The sequence below is a fragment of the Sesamum indicum genome, linkage group LG5, assembly GCF_000512975.1.
Source record: "Sesamum indicum cultivar Zhongzhi No. 13 linkage group LG5, S_indicum_v1.0, whole genome shotgun sequence".
Lineage (NCBI taxonomy): Eukaryota > Viridiplantae > Streptophyta > Magnoliopsida > Lamiales > Pedaliaceae > Sesamum > Sesamum indicum.
This window is the reverse complement of record NC_026149.1, coordinates 16,252,342-16,275,078: the sequence shown is the minus strand read 5'-3', so window position 1 is coordinate 16,275,078 and position 22,737 is coordinate 16,252,342. Positions and strand designations below refer to the sequence as shown.

General features: G+C 30.7%; 2 protein-coding genes across 5 annotated transcripts; both read right to left on the bottom strand.

Annotated features, from left to right (window-relative positions):
• Positions 476 to 7,164, bottom strand: LOC105162677 (nudix hydrolase 16, mitochondrial). 2 transcript variants are annotated; one of them, XM_011080765.2, is made up of 4 exons: positions 6,827 to 7,159; positions 4,989 to 5,103; positions 2,211 to 2,294; positions 476 to 1,078 (listed from the first exon to the last, which is right to left on the bottom strand). In XM_011080765.2, the coding sequence occupies exons 1-4, from the start codon at positions 6,895 to 6,897 to the stop codon at positions 785 to 787; spliced, it is 564 nt and encodes a 187-aa protein (XP_011079067.1). In that variant the 5' UTR covers positions 6,898 to 7,159; the 3' UTR covers positions 476 to 784. The 2 variants fall into 2 exon arrangements, with proteins under 2 accessions (XP_011079067.1, XP_020549325.1); XM_020693666.1 differs by lacking the exon at positions 2,211 to 2,294 and having other exon boundaries at positions 6,827 to 7,164.
• LOC105162676 (vacuolar amino acid transporter 1) lies at positions 9,392 to 14,857 on the bottom strand. Of its 3 annotated transcripts, none has more exons than XM_011080762.2 (13): positions 14,790 to 14,857; positions 14,289 to 14,524; positions 13,396 to 13,673; positions 13,002 to 13,216; positions 12,890 to 12,913; positions 12,617 to 12,797; positions 12,312 to 12,531; positions 12,060 to 12,195; positions 11,623 to 11,642; positions 11,383 to 11,528; positions 11,222 to 11,265; positions 11,057 to 11,119; positions 9,392 to 9,765 (listed from the first exon to the last, which is right to left on the bottom strand). In XM_011080762.2, exons 2-13 carry the CDS (start codon positions 14,480 to 14,482, stop codon positions 9,673 to 9,675), a joined length of 1,614 nt encoding a protein of 537 aa, XP_011079064.1. In that variant the 5' UTR covers positions 14,483 to 14,524; positions 14,790 to 14,857; the 3' UTR covers positions 9,392 to 9,672. The 3 variants fall into 3 exon arrangements, with proteins under 3 accessions (XP_011079064.1, XP_011079066.1, XP_011079065.1); XM_011080764.2 differs by lacking the exon at positions 14,790 to 14,857 and adding an exon at positions 14,667 to 14,785; XM_011080763.2 differs by lacking the exon at positions 14,790 to 14,857 and adding an exon at positions 14,621 to 14,743.

Here is a 22,737-nt window from a genome sequence, read left to right as displayed (position 1 = left end):
TTCTCCAATTGTTAACCATTGCTTCCAGAGAATATTGTGTATACACCATGATGAAGTCATTACTATAATGAGTGATCTTACAGTCTTAACATTTCGTAGGGCAAAAAATTTCACTTTTGGTCCCACTAAATAGGGCCATTCTCACTTTTGATCTCGCACTTTAGGTGCTCAACACTTGTAGTCCAAAAACCCTAATTTTTTAACACTTTTAGTCCCACACCGTTAAAAACTGACGGAAACGGCACGTGACACATCACGTGCCGTTAGTCAGCTGGTATGGTCCATGTTGGTCAACGGTAAAATATCACTTTTGGTCCCAAAGATCCACTTTTTAAGGTTTTGTAGTCAACTAAAGTTGTTGTACTGATTAATTTTACACAATATTGACACTTATGTACAATATTTCATAATTCAAGAAAATAACGAACTTTAGAACCTACTCACTACCAATGTATTAATCCAAGTCCACATGAAATTGTCAAAAATGATGTGATGAAGAAAGGCAAATTTTTCACCCTTCTTGATTTCCTTTGCAATACATTTTTGTTTTGCAAGATTGCGCCTCTGGTTCTTCTTCCTTCTCTTTTGAGACAGAGCAAGAGACAAAAGCTTAAAGAACCCAGAAAGGTGTCACGAAACAACATTTTAAGCACCTAATAACACCACCACTATTTGCATCTTACTCACTTCCTAGTCCTCCAAAGGAAATGTAAGGACTAAATCAAACAAGTCATAGAATCATCTTGACATGGTACCATATAAGCTAGAGGTTCTATAAAGAATTTCAATGCTGATTGGATGACGAATTGGGGAAACCCTTTCTTTGCAATGTGGGGATCATACCATCAGCATACCAATTTGAGAAACCTTTTTCAAGAGCATCCCGCATCCATGCATGTCTGCAACTTTCGATGGCTTCAGGAACTGTTAGCCAACTTCTCTCCCGGCGGCTTTTTTCAGGCCACGAATCGAGCTCTTCCTTCACGTGCAAAGCATACATAGCGGCTCTACACAAACCTTCTGGGCTGTATTCGTCCTGGAGCGTTTTGCTCTTGAAAGGATAACATCCAAGGAAATGCTGAAAAGTACAGAAAGAAGTGAAGGATCAAATGATGAATTTAAGATATGATATGCTATCCGTGTCCAGAAGACAGCACTAGCAACACACAACAAATGAAACCTATCATTCTTCTTATGTTTACAAAGGTCTGGATCATCACAGTCCTCTCTTTTGGTTACGAATCTCCAAGGTGAAAGCTAATATGCTACATTCACCCAAATAAGCAGCCACTTCAAATAAGAAAAGAGAAACTAAAAGAAAATAGAAAGCTAAAAGAGGTCCCTCATAAAAGAAATTACCCACTTGTATAATAATCTATTAAACAGAAGATGCTTTATGCCGGTGGAGTAATTGTCGAACTGGGCCAAGAAGTCTTTGACCTATGTAGGATAAAGTATTTAAATGGATTGTATTCTTTGGACATGTTCAGTTTAGATAATATGCTTCGAGATATATTATTTCTACACTAATCAAATGTTCTTTTAGATTGGTGAAGCTCCATGATGAGGGAACCGATAGGTATGAGATTGAAAAGCTGTTGGACAAAGAATCCAACCCAGGAGCTATGACATAACAACAAAGACCAATTTGGACCTCTTTTTTATGTTTTGGTTGGGAAGACCATTTCGTTCCTTAATTATTAAACTAATACAAAAATGACTGAAGGACTCTTGAAAGAACTTTTTAAGGCTATTATGGGAAAACATATATGACTATTTCAAACAGTCAACTTTGAAAGTGCCCTAGAATTTTTATATCTTAAATCATCTACCTAAACATGAATTTTCAGTGACTAGCTAATAATAGAACTTTTTTTTATCCTTCCAGATAATCATTTGGGCTTTCATCACAGCAAACAAAGTGATCTAGTGTTTAGGGCACAATAAGATCAATTCAAGAAATTTGTCAATCAATAAGACAATTGTGTCTGGGGAAATGTGCTATTCTTTCACCTGTTTGCTTGTTTTTAAATCCAGAAATCTATACATAAGGATTAACCCCCCCGCGGGGCGGGGATTTGGTGGTTAATATTTGAATGCAGAATGCTGTTCGATCAAGGCACAAAAAGTCACTTGCATCAGGACAGACTCGACACAGTTATCGAAGCAATGTATAACCAAGAAAAAATGGATATAAGTAGATGTTTTACCACTAAATCCCCTCGAACTCCAGCCTCTTCCATGGCTTCCCTAACTGCTGCCTCCTCTGCAGTTTCATCATTCTCCCACCCACCCTAGGGGAAGAAGGAGCATGTATAGTCGGGGTGTCAGGGACAATAATTTTCGATTATGCACTCATATAAGCATCATAATCAAAATTACATAAGCAACATGTGAATCCATTTATGTTTTAAGCTTCCAGGCTGCAGCCCATATAGACAAATGTAGGATCCGAAGATTCATCGAGGATGCTATCTAATTTAAGCATTGTTTCAGGACACTGAGGCAAAATATTATTTGCATTCTTTTCCATCAATAATGTGGGAAGTCTGAACTTCAACAAGCACACAATAATAATACGTCATTTCTGTACAATAAAAGAAAATGCATACGTCTGGATAGCCAACTGAAGTTTGTTTTCAGGGCCATCAACACGGCGGCCACATTATAGATCATCTAATGTAAAAATCAAATAAACAAAAACATTTTCATGGGTCATCAAACAAATTTATAATGGATACCTAGATTAGTATAAGTTAATACAAACATATAACCAAGCACATAACCAAATTGGGCTAACCCAACATTATTCAGTAGCTTCTGAAGAGTTTGCACTTCAATGTGAGCCTGGACCAATGTACCTGGCAGCTGTTATTGTTTGTTGCCCAGAATTTAAGAACTAAGTTAGGATCATAGTAGTCAGTGGCGCACGGCGCACGGCACACAATTGCGCCAAGGGCTCCTGGAGCCATGGCGCGCGCCTTTTCGAAGGATGGCTCAAATATAAGAAATAATCTATATATTTATATAATTAGTACTATTTTGATTAGATTAATGTATAAATATAAATAGTGGCAATGTATGCTATCAATCTACAATAAATATAGACATAAACATACAACAAAATATTGTAATTAATCATCCCAAAAAGAAAACACTAACAGACCAACTAAAACACTCAAAGATTAATAAAATCACATCAATTTCAAAGATTCAATCGGCATAATTAGACCAAAAATTTACACTTATAAATTTAGAAAAAAAGTCATACCGGTGAACAGCAGCGGCAGATGCTATAGAAGGAAGAAAAAGAGAAGAATTAAAAAGAAGATGCCTTGAAAGAGGAAGAAGAGAAAACTGAATAAATAAGACTCAAGAATGAAAGTTACCCATGCATGCAAACTTCTTAATTTGCTAAAATTCCTTTTATAAACCCTAATTTTTTTTATATTTAGGGTTAATTAATCTAATATTTTGTTTTAACTCACGGGCCTGGGCAGCCCAGCCAAAACCCAGGCTGACTTCTCCATGGCGCGCCTGGGCAGTGACGCCATAGAGAAGGCGCGCGCCATTGACTACCATGGTTAGGATAGGAAACATATTCAAATATCTATAAATAGTTTACTTCGTTTCTTTCTCTTGTTTGACCCCTCGTGAATACAGCTGACGAATCATCAACAAGATGAAAGGTTTTCTTTTCTCCCAAAATTAGGTGAGACAAGCAAAGAAATCTTATCACTTGAGATTTTTTCAATCATATAATTGGGGTACAACTCATAATATTGCACCACTTATGACCTGTGCTAATTATAATATAATTATACACCCATGCATACTGAGGTATTCCAGAAAAAGCAAAACCAAAAAATCAATGAAAATGCCCAATCAAAATTTATAACTTATTCCCAAACTCTTGAGTGCACTATCTGATGTCTAAGATATAATATAATAAATCAAGAGTCATGTAAGCCAACTACTTCCAGTGAGAAGAACTTGTTCCTGGAACGAGATAGTCAAAGGTTGAAAAGACGTGGTACCATTCACAATAATAAGATATAGAATCATTATTGTTTCCTTACCATAGTAATTCTGACCAAAGGGTTTGCAAAACTGATATGAACCTGAGAGTTCCTTAGGAGACGATATATATAAGAATTAAAGCACTAAAGAAGGTTTCAAAGAAGGAAGCAGAGTGTTAAAACGGCTTGTTTTACTACTATTGAATTTTTTAGAATCAGTGCTACATGATAAGCATAGTTGCTCCAATTTGAGGGTAGTCTGTGATAGAATGAACAGGCAGTACCTTTTAAAAATGGAGGAAACTAGAACGCAAATGCGCAACAATAGCAAAAGCAACATTTAGGTTGAACAGAGGGACCAGTAAAGAACAGCTTCCAAATATGTATGTATATCTGTCAATGTCTGCCCAAAAGGATCTCAATGCTTGCTTCCACACAAGAGAAAGCAAAACAACTATGTAGAACTTGATGTCAAGTATTAACCTTGAAACATTGTTCTGATCATATTTTCCAAATTAGAATAATGATAATCTGAAAAAACACAGAAACCCAATTGAAGTTGACAAGGAGGGAGATAAAGTTTTTCTCGTATGCCAATTGAGTTCAGTGAGACTAAGTTATCTCGCTGCATCCCAACAACTCAGTGTCAGATAAAATATGAACCTTGAAGCAACAATAAAAAGCCAAGACCATATAGAAATCTGCCAGCACATTTAACTTCTATGCAGGCAAACAAAAAGTTGAGAAGACGATGCTATTGGAACAATTTATCTGTATGCAATTTTTGTCTCTCTACATAAATTGGGCCATTAATCATATATAATCCCATTGATGGTAACAATGAGCCTTATATGATCTTATCAGCAAAATTAATACATTGCAACCCACGTAAGGAGAAAGATGTACTGAAAAATGCTTTACACAATCTACTTCCAATGACTTACAGATGCATATGTCCAAAATTCTCACCTTTGGAAACAGAAGACCAGGTCCACTGGTGGAGTTAATCATTAGTACTTCAACTATCTTCTCAGAGTTGCCATCACCATCTTCTTCCGCATTCCTATATCTGAAGGGAATACACCTGGAAATGACTCTACCATGTCAGAATATAAAACAGTACATGCATACCCTAATTAACTTCTCAGGCCAAGGAAAATCAAAGGTCAAGAGTCAGAATAGCGCCTCAAGAAAAACCTAAAGAATATTTTGCCTTCTCCCCGCTTCAGTTCAGCATCAACTTAGATGCAGAGAAAATTTGTGAATGTTAATCCATTTGCTTCACAGGCTTACAAGTATACTTGTTCATAAAGAAAGTCAAACAAGCACAAGAAGATGGATCAATGTTATTCTTATCAAAGAAACAGCAAAGATACAAGCATATCACAAGAATTTCAGCTGTTTGGGATAGTTAATCTGAGTTCTTGTCAACAGTTGGGACATTTTACTCCCATGCTAAAAGACTTACCAATGTAACTACACTCTAAGATAATGTATAGGAACAACTCAGTTGCACCTGATGGTATCACTAACAGCTTACTGTGTCGAGCTTTGAAACTACTCTTCATGCACACGAGTTTTTCCATTCATTTTCCTATCAAGTTTAGTTGAAAAAGAAATGAACGATAAAAACATAAGAGGGAGATGGTAAGTTTCTTAGGTCGAAAGGACCATAAAAAATCTTTTTGCTTCACATAAACTACATGCTAAATATATCACATTAATATATCTTGGCAACATTTGGGAACTGTTTGGGAGGACAATTTTTTCTCCCAAACCAAAAATGTATTTGGCAAGGACTTTCCTGGAAACATCCTCCAGACCAGGTTTACACTATCTTTCTCTCCTCTTTCCAAACCCTGTGATCCAATTATATATATGTATAAGCACCAATTATAAGAAACACACACACACACACTATCTAATCATTACATGTTTATTAAAAATATTTTCATACTATTGATGTGACACCACTAACACCTACCCGAAAACTTCATCTCCCAGAACACAACAAGATACATCTCAACTACCAATATCATCCTCAAATCCATCTCCTAAGTTCTTCTTTCTCAATGCACTCACACATAACCAGACGTTACTAAGAGATGTATTTGGCTGGTAACCTGGCTGATGAAACAGCTTTGACCGAGTCTTACGTTCAAAAAGGACTTGGAAGTTTTCCTCTAACATTATGTATTTTTTCCCTATGCAAATAAAACAGAACCCTAATTGCACGAGACCATAAATAGCCTAAATCAAAGAGAAAAGGTTTGCAAATACAATTCATGTCCATAAATGTAAAGATCAAGTACCATATAATTGCCAACAGAATATGAGAGAGATTCACTTACTGCAAAAACACCAATATATAAAAATGAAACAGGGATCCCAGGTTCTGATTTACATGAATTTCTTATGCAACATTTTCAATAAAAACAACTTAAATAAACTTGTAGAAAAATTAATTCACATAACACAACATTGCTTCCACAATTTCCCTCACTTCTCTCCTAATTAAACAAAACCCAGCAGCCAAAATTACCTAGACAATCCAATGAACAAAATCCCAAACCCAAAATCCACATTTCCTCGATCAAACAAAAAACCCAATTCGTTCACCCAGTAAAACTCCAAAAGCACAACAGAACACCAACTCCCGCATCCCCACATCATCCCAATTGGAAACGCAGAACAAAATCCCTCATGCAACCAAACGCCGTCGACAAATAAGCATGCACGTATTTATATATATAATGCACAAACAAAGATATAAATACATCAACACAAAACGAGAGAACGAACAATACCCAGCAATGAGACGGTAACCATTCTCGTAACGCTGCTGCAGCCGACCAGTTCGAGCCACCAATTCAGACATTTATTCTTAAAAATCAAAACAAAATATATGAATTCTAAATCTGTATCCCTTCCTATTGCGTATGCATATATACGAATCAAAGACTGCCCTTTTGATCGATGAAAACGAAGCAATGAATCATTACTGAAACTGGGCACTGAAAAATATGCATTACTTCTCAATTTTTACTCATTTTTCTCCAGAAAAACCAAAAAAAGATGGAATATTTTCGCATTATTTTCATAAGGGCTGTCAAAAGAAATAATATTTTTTAATATGCTGGCAGGGAAGGAAAGGAATAGGAGTCTTTATTGAGTTCTTGGTCAATCTTGTTGAGTCCCAATTCAAGACTGATTGAGTTTGAATTCTTTATTTTATAATTTTTTATATATAAAAATGTATAATTTTGTATGTCAATAAAATCTAATTTAATTACGCGAAGTTATGAGTTCGCATCCCATGGATGAATGTTGATATGTTTGAATATTATTTATTAATTATATAATTAATATTAATAATGGCATACATTCATTGTTGATAATTAAAATTTAGGAATTAATTGGAATTAAGTGACTACATATATATATATAGTTTTGTTTATTATATGGTATTTTTAAGAATATTTGAATTATAAGGTTATGATTCACGGACATGATTTTGTAAAATAATTTCATCAAATTAAATATTTATATAAAATTATAAAAACATCCAACTCGTGACATCTCTAAAATATTACAGCATAAATTATAATTTAAATAGTAAAATAATTCGAAAAGTCCGAAAGTAAGTGGAACATATGTATAGATTTAAACTCCATATATTATTTTCGTTAAATAGATATATAGTGCGCGAAATGTACGAGAATATTTTATTTTTCTATTTTTATTATATATCATTAAATATTATGAATTTTAACTAATGGAATGAATAGATCCATATGATTTTTCAAATCATAAGAAAAGACGGTGTGAAGATCCATACAAATAAAATACAATATATATTACTCAGATATAAATAGTAAAATAAAGTAAGTTGCATGTGTATGCGCATACACTTATTTGTGTGATTATGATAATTTTTTTTAAAATTTGTCATAATTACGAATACTCATCGTTGTTTGTAAAAATTATTAATATTCTTTTAGTAATTGGATAGAAGTTTGAAATTGTCAACTTTGCCCTTTATGTATTTTTTCTAAAAAAATAAAAAATTGAAGGAGGTCGGTGGAAAATTTTGAAAATTTGTAAAAAAAAGTTACTCAATTAGTTCATAAAAAATTAAAAAATAAGTAAAACTAAATTATCTTCCACAAGTTGATTCACCAAAAACTAGATGAAAAACTAACAGAAACTAACGGATTGAGCTAGTTGTTAGATAACTGTTAAAATCAATGGGTATATATAAATTTTCAAATAACTGGAAGTACTCATAATTATGTGAAATCTCAATCACAATTTTAATGTATAATTTGAATATATTAACATATATAGTATATATATAAGTAATTTAAATGAATAGTTATGATGATAATAATAATAAAATAAGGCACAATTTGAACCGTACATCGCCATGTCATTCCAGCTTGGATTTCCTTTTAATATAATGATTCTAAAGTACTCTAAATAATAATAATAATAATAATAATAGAAAAAATAGTTTTATTTTTATGTGGCAAATAGCAAGTGTTGAATGCCCATCACAATTTTAGGATCACATTTTTATGTACTTAAATATCAAACAATTCAAATATTATATTAAAAATAATAAATTAAAATAGAAATAAAAAAGAAAATTTGAGGGAAAAATTGAAACTAGAAAGAACAAAACTTAAAGACTAAATAGTAAATAAGTCAATATCAATTATTATATGGTATGGTATAATAAAGATAAAAAAATGGTGGGTCACTTGCTATTTTAAGAAAATAGAGAATGTCAAAGCGGAGATTTCATGCCACTTATTTAATTAATATTGGAGCGTAAATATTTGGATTAATTCCATTTTCACTCCAAAATTTATGGTTTATTTACATAAATTATCACTACTTTTTAAATAATTACACATACATTTATCAAAAACATCAATATTATTTACACAAATGACTTCTACTTTCTGAAAAATTAAATATAAATCCCCCCAAATCATCGATATTATTAAACATAAATTATGAGTTCAAAATATGTCGATATTATAAAAGCTAAATTTTAAAATCATTATAGTAATTTAACGATATATAACCCCTATAATAAATAGTATTCAAGCATACCATATAAAGCACGACCCTATTCAAATTTCGTATTATAAATTGATGTTGCATATCATAGACAAACACACCATATACTATCACTTATATTAGATGTAATACCAATTTGAATTTATTTTTTTAAAAAAAATTCCTAACACGCAAGTAGACCACGGGTCCAAATTCACATGCACCAATAGTTCATAAACAGAAATTTTATCTCAGATCAGATTCGACAAAAATCAAATTAAACAAATAAACGAGTATATAGGATACACTTTGCATGAATAAATAAATATAGCAAAAAATTTATGAGTTTACCATAAATAAAGCTCGTTAATATCAACCCTACAAGGGTTTTTCTTAGTAGTTTCAGCACTTCTTTCGATTATAGGATAAATTCTCCCATTTGTGCCGCAAAAATATGATAAAAATATCGAATGATAAGAATATTGAAGTACTCAATTGAAAGAGGTTGAAGGCCCATCCCTTCAGAGCCGAAAATTAAAGTCATCGCTAGGGACCTGGAACGACTAATAGTTGTCGAACTTCTCATTTAAATCTTCTCATAGAGTTTCTGCAGTGAGTTGTAAGTTCCCATGGCCGCGCTAACCACCCCCAGAGTAATGATACCGATGCTCAGCACAATCTGAAACGCAAAATATCGTTTTATTGATTTTACACGTTGATTTTTATTTCCTTCCAAAACGTTTAAGAATAAAAATATTTTAATTAACGATCCACATTATATATATATAGAGAGAGAGAGAGTAAAATTCATATTCAAACCCGAGTTTTGTCATTAATGAAACTTTGGTACCTAACTAATTATAAATGACCCAATTCATATTCGAGTTTTTATATTAATATCAATTTAGTATATGAATAATTATAAATAACTTAATTAGTACTCGAGTTTCACCGTTAAATCACTTAAGTTTCCAAATGATTATTTTTATTAGTTTTTCTATAAGACCATTTTACCCTTACATAATAAATGAAAATAATAAGTGTACAAAAATAAATAAATAAATAAAATTGAATCAATATATTTTCTGACTTTCATTTTCTACATTTGAATATTATACTTATAATAATATTTCATTAATTTATTTTTTTCTACTCACTTTATTTATCAATATTGATAAGATAACACATTACTTAATAATTAATTTTATTAAAAGTAAAATCCAAAATGCATTGCAACCATAGAAAAGTTGAATTTACATTCTAAAAGTTGAATTTAAATTCTAAATTTTTAAAATTGAAACTTTTGAATTTATATTAAGTTTTACAATCAAATTTAAATATCTCAATTAAGTAAAAAAGAATATCTTTGACGATGAAAATTTTAATTCCTCAAGACTTGACTATTGACATAAGTTATTTAATAATGGGTTTTTTTATATATATTGAAGATAATGATAATAGAAAGTATCAAAATAAAAATATAATAATTTTGATAACCAAATATGAAAATTAAGTCAATTGGTTCAAATAAATAAATAAATATATATATATATAACTAGAAATTTATGCAATTTTTTGTGATATTTATTATTTTAATATTTAAGGGTAAAAATTATAAAAAGATAACAGAAAAAATAAATAAAAAATATGAATTGGGTACCAAAATGATATTAATGATAAAAACGGGTACTAATTAAGTCATTTATAATTACTATGTACCAAAGTGATATTAATGATGAACTCGAGTACTAATTGAGTCATTTGTAATTATTCATGTACCAAAATAATATTAATGACAAAAGTCGAGTACCAAAATAAATTTTACTCTCTACATATATATATGTAAGTCAATATCATTCATGTGAAACATACGTGCTTTTTCCTAGTTTCAGAAAATTAAAAAACCACGGTAGTGTGTTTACAGGCAATTGATAAAGAAACAAGTAACTCTTTGATTCAGACAAGATTACCTGCATCGAAGAGGCATTCTTTCCCAATATCTTCAAGAAGCATACTGTTGGTATTACTACAGCCTGGATCAAAGCCGCATTTCGCACATTTTAAGATCTTTATCCACAAACTAACAGTATAATTTGGTCAAGCAAACCATGAAAAACTAAAACAATGATGTTTACCATAAGAACACATAAGAGAGAACCGGTGAGAGACATCACGATCCCTGCAAATAAAAAATATGCTCAGATGAAGTTACGAAAAGAAGGCATGCGAGAAAATCTTGCGTTTATTCTTTAAGGAGGGATGTACAATAAATATTTTATGTAAAAATGTCACTTACCGAAGAAAGGAAGAACAAATGCAACCAAAAGAGAAGATAATGTAAGAAGTGTCCGAATAAGAACAAGACACCAGTAATTATTAGACCAGCGAGTAGGCAGCAGCTCCTCTATGCTTCTGGCCAGTGGGTTCATTAACAGGGCATACTTATTTCTAGATAAGGAAAAACATGGATACATGGAGACATATTATAAGAATGCAATGACTTATCTAGGAATAAGTGAATTCACGCAAAGGATATTTGGAGAGTGGGTTGATGACCTGTAAGAAGACGAGCATGAAGTTAATTTGTGGAAATGGACAGAACAGCATTTCAACAAGAGATAACATATCATTGGACTTTAACTACCGCAAGTGAACTCAATCGAGATTAATGAGTTATTCTTTAACAAAGAATGTAATGTATTCCAGAGAAGTATTTCAAGTGAATTATTTTAAAATATATTTTTGCAAAAATCAAATATAAATGGATGAACAAGGAAAACTAAAATTTTTTAGTACAAAAACACAACGAACTTTTGAAAAATCAATTTTTGTTTTTCAGTCGTTTCAAATGTATAACCAAACAGTTTAATTGAGTGAATGGAAAATTGATTATTTTATAATTGATTTCATAAATAATCATAAAATCAAAACAATAATATAAACCAAAAATGTAGGGTTAAGATTGGTACTTACTGTTGTCCACAATGCAATTTTAGAACTAACTCTGTTCTGCGGTAAATTCAGAGTAATCTGCGACATCGTGTCTTGACCAAACATAAGAAATCCCATGACTGCAGCGCTACCGTAAATAAAAACACATATAATGAAGCTGCATGGTAATAAAACGCCACAATCATTAATCAAACAAACAATAATAAGAAGTCCAATGTCCATTCAATACCAAAGTGCATGGAAAGAATTTTAACAAGGTCAGAGATGTGGTACCATATTATTAGCGCTTTAGTGAATTTCCTCTTATCAGCCATTGATTGGTAAATATTTGGAAAAACTGAGTGGCCAGAGTAGCAGTATCCGCAAACGCCGACGGAGAAGGGAATGCCGCTCCAGTTTATCAGTCTACTACTATGATGAAATCCGACTCCATCCACCGAACCAATAAACAATAGACTTAGAACGATGACAAGTGTTGCAATAACGCCGCTAGCTGCAATATAAGTACAAAGACTCAGGATCTGGTGCATTAGAGATTTAATGAGACTATGAACCAAAGGTTGAGTATTCCAGGACACCTGAGAGGTAAGAAATCAAGCGCAAATCTTTGAGCAAAAGAGTTGGTAATATGATAAGAACAGTGATTATTCCGAATAAGTGCATGGAGTCCAGTTCGATGCCAAATATATGTAATGATGCTCCGGGAAAAATCCTTGTGAGATTGTCCCCCTCCAAGATGATGAATTCCACGCAAGATGTCTGCATTCATGGGATGTGTTAAAATTCAGACAGCTCTTATTTATATGTAGGCAACAAATGCGTGAAAGGGGGGAGCATAGGGTTCTGCTTACATAGAGTTCTGAGTATAATATGACCTGCAACAAAAAGCAAGATGAGTTTAGTACAACTGCAGAAGTATTTTGTGAATATTTTATCGAGAAGGTAAAGGTTTGAATAACATACGGAAACCACAATGCGTCCCCATTTGCCGAAAGCGGCTTCTCCCATATCAGCAAACGTCAATATTCCATCTCTGCTTTCAAAGCAATATCTCATAAGAGTAGCAGTGTAACAACAGATACATGCAAAGAACGCAAGAACCAGCACACTAGCCCATCCAGCTTCTTTCACTGAATATGGTGTAGAAAGTAGTCCAACACCGGCCATAACATTAACGCCTGCATCAATGTGAGATACGTGAAATTCACTAAGATTCAAGAACTATAGGAAGCATAATCAGAAACATATCTTATCAGGTCATACAAAATTCGCATCAGAATGCATTAAACATGGAACAAGCAGGTTAGAAGCCTTGATCTGCATCAAGATTTTAGGAACATATGATTGCATAACTCACCATTGAATATGGTCTGAACGAAGCTGCATTCATGGCTTAAAGGTAATTCTCCAGTCTGCTGCTTCTGCAATGCAGACCTGTCAGACATTATCGATTGTGTCCTCCATCTATCAAGGTTATCTTGCCAAGGTCCCTTCTTATGATCTGAAAGCAAAGGCATCCTCATATTCAAGTCCAATAAATTCTGGCTGGTGATCCCTGAAAAACCAACACCAGATGCACGAAGAACCGATGCGATGTTTGGCGATGCGGCTATTGAAAAAATATTAGTTGTTTCCCTGGAGAGACAAGATTAACAAGCCTTAAAATACACTTCTTGATCAAAAGGACTATACGTTGAAAATAATTCCTAATTGTTTCACAAGAACTGCACAATTATGAACCCACCCTGTTCTCGTTGCAATAATGGCAGTCTACCAACCATTGTAGCCACTTATCCATTTCAACAAAGATCTTTGATTCATTAAATAAATGAAAAATGCCATTAGTTAGAGGGAAAAAGAGTACATTACAAAAGTTGATAGTACAAAGTTCAGCAAGAAAACAGCTTCAGAGGTGATATTTCCACACTACTGATGGAGCAGCAGTGTTTTCTTGAACAGTTTCAACCTTTGATAATTGCAATTACTGCTGAAAGCACTGATCACATGAATCCTCAAACAATATCAAAAGTCAGATTCAGGTGCCCTTAATTAAGGATATAGACAAATTTTCTACTCTCCTTTTATATTTACCAGTGCTGTTGCCTATTCATAACACATCAAACGGAAAAAAAGAGGAACAATTTTTATTTGCAATGCATCGTCTAATTTCTCTAAATTTTTCAGGAACAAAATCACTAAATTTCAAGGAGGGAAAAGAAAAACATCCTGTCCTGTCGCAGGTTGGTATACCTGAAACTCTGAGGCCATTGCTGGGAAACGAAAGAAGAAGAACGGGAACCTCCACCACCCTCGGCAGAACCAATCCCATCATAATCATCATCTTCTTCTTCTTCTATGCCGGCCCCGCCCGCCGCAGGGCCACCGTCTTCCGCCTCATACTCCCCATCTTCCAAGTAATACTCGGATGATTTCACCGACGACATCTCTCACAAGCTTCCGAATCAATCTAAAATCCAATCGAACTCCTGCAATCCATGAGACATATACAGCTATTTGTATCAGATTTTCTTCTTCTCCATTCAAAACATAAAAATTAAACGAAATCAGACGTAGCCACAGACAGATTAGAGATGGAAAAAACGTGCAAGAAGCCGAGCTCCAACTCACTCTAGATAATGACAAATGCATGCAATGCAATAAATGTATTTACTCGTCCGAACAAGATGCTTGTGTGCGTGTGTGTGTGTTTATGACACATAGAGAGAGAGAGAGAGAGAGAGAGATTCATACGAGCTTTCAGTGGCTGAAATTGGTGGAAGGCTAAAGGAACAGGGGAAGCTGTTTGATTGATCTCTCCAAGGTATACGAATCAGACCTATCGCTGTTATTTGCTCATACTCCCCATCTTCCAAGTAATACTCGGATGATTTCACCGACGACATCTCTCACAAGCTTCCGAATCAATCTAAAATCCAATCGAACTCCTGCAATCCATGAGACATATACAGCTATTTGTATCAGATTTTCTTCTTCTCCATTCAAAACATAAAAATTAAACGAAATCAGACGTAGCCACAGACAGATTAGAGATGGAAAAAACGTGCAAGAAGCCGAGCTCCAACTCACTCTAGATAATGACAAATGCATGCAATGCAATAAATGTATTTACTCGTCCGAACAAGATGCTTGTGTGCGTGTGTGTGTGTTTATGACACATAGAGAGAGAGAGAGAGAGAGAGAGATTCATACGAGCTTTCAGTGGCTGAAATTGGTGGAAGGCTAAAGGAACAGGGGAAGCTGTTTGATTGATCTCTCCAAGGTATACGAATCAGACCTATCGCTGTTATTTGCTCCTTCATCCTTCTATTTTACGTAAATTATAGTTTTGCCCCATTATTGTTATATATAGATATATACTACTATATTATATTATAAACTAGTTAGTACCATGTGTCCAGATATGGGATAACTGTATTTTTTAAATATAATTAAATAAATTATATACACTTTTTCAATATAAAAAAGTAATAAATAAATTAAAATTAAATTAATCAATAAGTATAAAAACTACAAAAATATATTTATAATATTTTACTAACTATTTACCTAAAAAAGTGAGTGAATCTTTTGGACAGAAACAAACAAATGTACACTTACTAAATCTATACATAAAATAAATGAAAAAATTTTAAAAATTTGTAAATCTTTTGAATAAAGACAAATAATTTTACACTTATATATATTTTAAAATAAATATAAATAAAAATATTTTCTTATATGGTAAAATAAATTACAAAGAGACACGAGAGAATTGTGTTTCAAAAAATTAAAAAAAATTAAAAAAATTAAATGTTATAAATGTAACAATGACCAATTAATTAAAAATAAAATTTTATATGATAACATAAATATTAATGGATATAAAAATAAATTTCTTGGAGGGCCTCAATATTTATGTTTTATTATATATATAGACCAGCAACAACAACAGTTACACGCAGTCTCTGCGCGTATTACTCAACTGAACGCAACTTAAAATTACTCACAGTTTCTTGATTGTTCATATTTTATAATTAATTAGAAAATAAGACAACATATTAATGTTTGGATGTATACTAAAGCATATATATAATTCATTTTTATACACAAATTGCACCATTGTCTAACAATGGTATTACGTAAAACAAATAATATTCCAATTTATATCAAGTCAAATAGTAAATACTATAAAAAAGAAAATTAGTACCATTCAAAATAAAAAAAATTATATCTTAAATAAAATCAAAATTTATAATGTTAATTTTGTAATATAAGACGTGAGAATTATGATTAGGACTCAAGCGGCCATGACAGTGTAAGCATTTGTGCGCTTAAAATAAGGTTAAGGCTAAGAATGAGGTCCCATGAACAAGTTCGAGGTCATAGATTTGAGTATTATTGAATGTATGTGTGTTTATTCACTTTATGTATGTTACCATAATTTGTATTAGTCATTCTGATATATTGGTTGAATCGATATAATCTATTAATTATTATTCTTAGTCATATTAATATAATGACTGAATTAATATATTACTCCCCCCCCCCACAAAAAAAAATCCCTTTTTTTATGTAAAATGACTTAATTTTCATGGAGAAAAAATACAATTTAGTCCCATGTGATATTGCAAATGTCCAAATTATCCTTTATAAAAAGGATTTTAGCAATTTACCCCTTTGTGGAAATTTAAGAGAATCAATGAAAATCTATTAAGCCTCGAAAATTCCGTATTAAGAAAATCATTAACTCATAATTTCAACATGTCTTTTATTTGCAAATAAAATACACATAAGACATATTAAGACAAATAATTATTTATTTTAGGACTATTTTGATATTTTTTGTTTTTAAGTAGTTGTAATCTTCTTACATTTCCTCTTTCTGTCTCCACACTACAAGAAAATTTAATTTATTACCAACAATATAATTAATTATGATAAAATAAAATTAAATTAAAAATTTTAACTTTTTTTCGATCATATTTATTATGATTTTTAGCTGTATATGGTCAAAATATTAACTATGATTTTAACTATGAATAGTATTTGTTTTATTTGCAAAAATACGATTAATAGCCATCGTGCAGTCATAGGTAATTTTATTTGCCATAATTTTTTTTAATTATAATAATTAATTATAGTGAAAATTCATATGATTTTTGGTGCCAATTTTAAATTTTATTTTTCGTACAAAATTTTAATACTAGGTGATAAAATGGTAAAAAAATGAGAAAATTGTAATTTCGGTTCCAAAATATAGGATAATTTACAAAATTAGTCACATACTTTTTAAAATACCCAACATTAGTCACACACTTTAAAAAATATTACAAAGTTAGTCCTATATTTTGTAATATTAGTTCCACATTTTGAGAAAATATATAAAAATTAGTTCCACACTTTAGAAAAATATTGCAAAGTTAGTTCCAATTATTAATTTTTCAACGTTTTTCCTAAAATATGGGACTAATTTTGCCATATTTTTTTAAAGTGTGGGACTAATATTGCAAACCACTTTATATTTTAGAACCAGAATTGCAATTTTCTCGCTAACAGAGTGTTGGAAAGTTGATCAGGGGGAAATCGCTCCAACAAAAACATTTCAAGGGGCAATAGTGCATTTTCTTACTTTGTGGGGCTGGACTAATTATCAAAATATAATTTCTTGAGGGTGTTAAATGCAATTCGCAGTATTATTTTATATACTTTAGCACCGCCCCCCGACGCCGCGCCACCGTCATCAGCATCATCACTTCCGAGAAACGTTCCAGTATATCTGCAATCTCCGGCGCCACCTCTCAAGTTCCGTCCCAATCTAATCCAACAATCCGACGGTGCAGAATCAAAACGAGTCCTCCGCACATGTGCATGCCTTTAGATATACGTTTTCAGCCCAACATAAATCAGATTTTAAAATGCGATTTTCTTACGTGGATGGATTGAAATGCTTTTAAGTAGACTTATTTATTTCAATAAATAATCATTTTTAAATAATTAAAAATTTATCGATATTTTTTTTCATGCATTTTTGGGGAAATAATGTCATATAATAAAATTAAAATTAATTACTCTTTTATAAAATATAATTCAAAATCATAATTAAAAAATTATATAAATAAATTTAAATAATTGGAAAATTTTCACTCCCTTCCCTAATATAATTACATGTAAACTACTTGTGGTTAGAAAAATTACATATAGTACTCACGAGATTTGCTTTCATTTAACTATTATGTCACTCGTTAGTTAAAATTTATTGAATTTATCAATATTAATAAAAAAATTGAAAGACAATTGATTTTCACCTTGATTGATTTATTACTAACTTATTGCAGGTCAAATAATTTATTTTTACTAAACTACCCTTATAAAGGTGAAAATATACTTCTACATGCATTAACGTATGAAGGGTATAAGGGTAATTTGATCATAAAAATATCTATTTGATTTGCAATAAATCAGTAACAAATCAATTAAGGGTAAGTATGAATTTTTATCAAATATTATTGTTAATTTTAACTAATTCGGTGAACTTTGGTTAATAAGAGACTTATTTGTTAAATGAAAGCAAACTTAAAAAAATACTAAATTTAATTTTTCAAACCTCAAAAGATGTAGATTTTAATAACATCAAACTTGGAGGAAAGAGAGTGCAATTATTCCTAATTAACTTGTAATTCGAAATTTGAAATTATTATTTCTAAGGGGTAATTACACTCTCCTCTCATTAGGTTTGATGTAGTTTTACGTAGACCCCATGTGGTCTGAAAAATTATATTTAATATCCACGAGGTTTGCTTCTGTCTATCAGATAAATTTCTCAATTAGTTAAAATTCATCAAATTCGATGATATTAACGAAAGAAATCGGATAAAAATTCGTATTTATCGCCGATTGACTTATTGCAAGTTAAATAAATCTTTTTATGATCAAATTATTACCATTATACATCTTCACGCATTAATGCACGTGAAGTATACCTTCACAGTTTTAAGGATAATTTAGTTATAAAAAAATTTGCTTGACCTGCAATAAGTAAATCGAAGGTAAATACTAATTTTAATTCATGTCTTTTTTGTTAATATTAACAAATTTAATAAATTTTGACTAATAGATAAACTTATTTGCTGTATAAAAATAAATTTCAAGAGTATTAGATATAATTTTTCAAGTGTCACATCAAGAGGGAGAGTCACACGACAACTTCTGCCGTAGGTTTCTGCAGTGGGCCTCAAAAGGGAAGGATGATGGAGGTCTGTTCCAATATCCTAATAATTAAACTTTATTAGTTTTTATTTAATTTTTAAATAAATTAATTAAAATATATTTTTAAATTATGAATTTTAATTTTATATAATTTAAAATTTTTAAAATATCTTTTTGTAAAGTAATATACTTTTACTTTACTTATTTTCATATTTTTTTAAGAGAAAAGAAAAATTCAATAACAGTAAAGTATTAATTTCCACCTCACCGTATAAAGATTGTACAATTATTTTTTATTTAAGGAATTTTTATATTTTTTTTAAACAACAAACGGTATTCATTATTTTTCAAACAAAAAATCCCAAAATTTTATTATATTTATGTTTAGTAAATAGCTATGTTTGTAGGAATTGAACTCACAATAATTTAATTGTAGAACTCAAACAAGGGACCATTGCATTTATGTTTAAGGATGATAGGTAGGTGAGTTGGGGAGAGAAATAATGAGGAAGAAGACAAAAAAAATATATATATATATATATATATATTATCTATTTATTTTAGTTTAAAATAAAATAAAATAGTCCATTAATTACTGAGTTATTTTTAAATAATTAGTTAATTAAAAATTAGTTATAAATTAAAAATCATCCTATTTATAGATAGAAACATATATTTTTTAAAAACTAAATACGTATGCACTGAGTTAATAAATTATTATTTACATTATTAAATCTTAATAACAATGGTTAAAAATAAATTATAATCTTTCAAAAAAGCAAAAAATAAAGAAATTAATTAACAAAAATATACCTTCTGTCTTTTTTTTGGGCTGACATGAACAGATTTTGATTTGGAAAATTTGATAGGAGGAATCTTTGAACTGCACAAGATTAATAGACATGTTTGTCTGTAATTTCAAAAGCCCAGAAGATTACATAATTAAATCTCAACAACTATTTATATAATTATCCTACTTTGTTAAAAATAAAAATATTCAATTCTCAAGTATTGCAATATATATATGTTTTTCTAAGTATTGAAAAAATATTCTCTAACATTTCCATGGCTCCATTTTTTGGTCGTACACCGATTCACTTGGAGCAGGCTAATAACGGGCCAAACACGTTTATTCCTTACTTTTACGCTTAAAAGCTTCTGACATCTTATTTATTGATCTTACAAGTTCGTTTTATAGAGAAATTATCGAAGGCTTTACAACGTCTTATAAGATGTTTCGAAAAACTTATAAGTTGACCAGAATGAAATTTAAATTAAATAGTAGCATAAGACAACAAGAACAAATTATTTCTTCTATTAATTTCAATATTTCCTACAATAAGAATTGTTATTCCTTCCTTAACCGAAAAAAGTATGTGTGGAGTTAAGTCTCAAAAGAAACATTTTAATTATGTTGGTTTATGGTATTTGAACTTTTTCTCCAGAGAAATTAACAAGGCAATTGGTAGTAATATTAATTATTATTTTAATTATTATTCTTAGTCATATTAATATAATGACTGAATTAATATATTACTCCCCCCCCCAAAAAAAAATCCCTTTTTTTTTTATGTAAAATGACTTAATTTTCGTGGAGAAAAAATACAATTTAGTCCCATGTGATATTGCAAATGTCCAAATTATCCTTTATAAAAAGGATTTTAGCAATTTATCCCTTTGTGGAAATTTAAGAGAATCAATGAAAATCTATTAAGCCTCGAAAATTCCGTATTAAGAAAATCATTAACTCATAATTTCAACATGTCTTTTATTTGCAAATAAAATACACATAAGACATATTAAGACAAATAATTATTTATTTTAGGACTATTTTGATATTTTTTGTTTTTAAGTAGTTGTAATCTTCTTACATTTCCTCTTTCTGTCTCCACACTACAAGAAAATTTAATTTATTACCAACAATATAATTAATTATGATCAAATAAAATTAAATTAAAAATTTTAACTTTTTTTCGATCATATTTATTATGATTTTTAGCTGTATATGGTCAAAATATTAACTATGATTTTAACTATGAATAGTATTTGTTTTATTTGCAAAAATACGATTAATAGCCATCGTGCAGTCATAGGTAATTTTATTTGCCATAATTTTTTTTAATTATAATAATTAATTATAGTGAAAATTCATATGATTTTTGGTGCCAATTTTAAATTTATTTTTCGTACAAAATTTTAATACTAGGTGATAAAATGCTAAAAAAATGAGAAAATTGTTAAAATTAGTTCCCCAATTAGCCAAAGTTCACCGAATTAGTTAAAATTAACAATAATACTTGATAAAAATTCATACTTATCCTTAATTGATTTGTTACTGATTTATTGCAAATCAAATAGATATTTTTATGATCAAATTACCCTTATACCCTTCACACGTTAAGGGTAGTTTAGTAAAAATAAATTATTTGACCTGCAATAAGTTAGTAATAAATCAATCAAGGTGAAAATCAATTGTCTTTCAATTTTTTTATTAATATTGACAAATTCAATAAATTTTGACTAACGAGTGACATATTAATTAGATGAAAGCAAACCTCGTGGGTACTATATATAATTTTTCTAACCACAAGTAGTTTACACGTAATTATATCAGGGAAGGGAGTGAAATGTTTCCAATTATTTAAATTTATTTATATAATTTTTTAATTATGATTTTGAATTATATTTTATAAAATAGTAAATTTTATTATATGACATTATTTCCCCAAAAATGCATGAAAAAAAATATCGATAAATTTTTAATTATTTAAAAATGATTATTTATTGAAATAAATAAGTCTACTTAAAAGCATTTCAATCCATCCACGTAAGAAAATCGCATTTTAAAATCTGATTTATGTTGGGCTGAAAACGTAAATCTAAAGGCATGCACATGTGCGGAGGACTCGTTTTGATTCTGCACCGTCGGATTGTTGGATTAGAATGGGACGGAACTTGAGAGGTGGCGCCGGAGATTGCAGATATACTGGAACGTTTCTCGGAAGTGATGATGCTGATGACGGTGGCGCGGCGTCGGGGGGCGGTGCTAAAGTATATAAAATAATACTGCGAATTGCACTTAACTCCCTCAAGAAATTATATTTTGATAATTACTCCAGCCCCCTACAAAGTAAGAAAATGCACTATTGCCCCTTGAAATGTTTTTGTTGGAGCGATTTCCCCCTGATCAACTTTCCAACACTCTGTTAGCGAGAAAATTGCAATTCTGGTTCTAAAATATAAAGTGGTTTGCAATATTAGTCCCACACTTTAAAAAAATATGGCAAAATTAGTCCCATATTTTAGGAAAAACGTTGAAAAATTAATAATTGGAACTAACTTTGCAATATTTTTCTAAAGTGTGGAACTAATTTTTATATATTTTCTCAAAATGTGGAACTAATATTACAAAATATAGGACTAACTTTGTAATATTTTTTAAAGTGTGTGACTAATGTTGGGTATATTTTTTAAAGTGTGTGACTAATGTTGG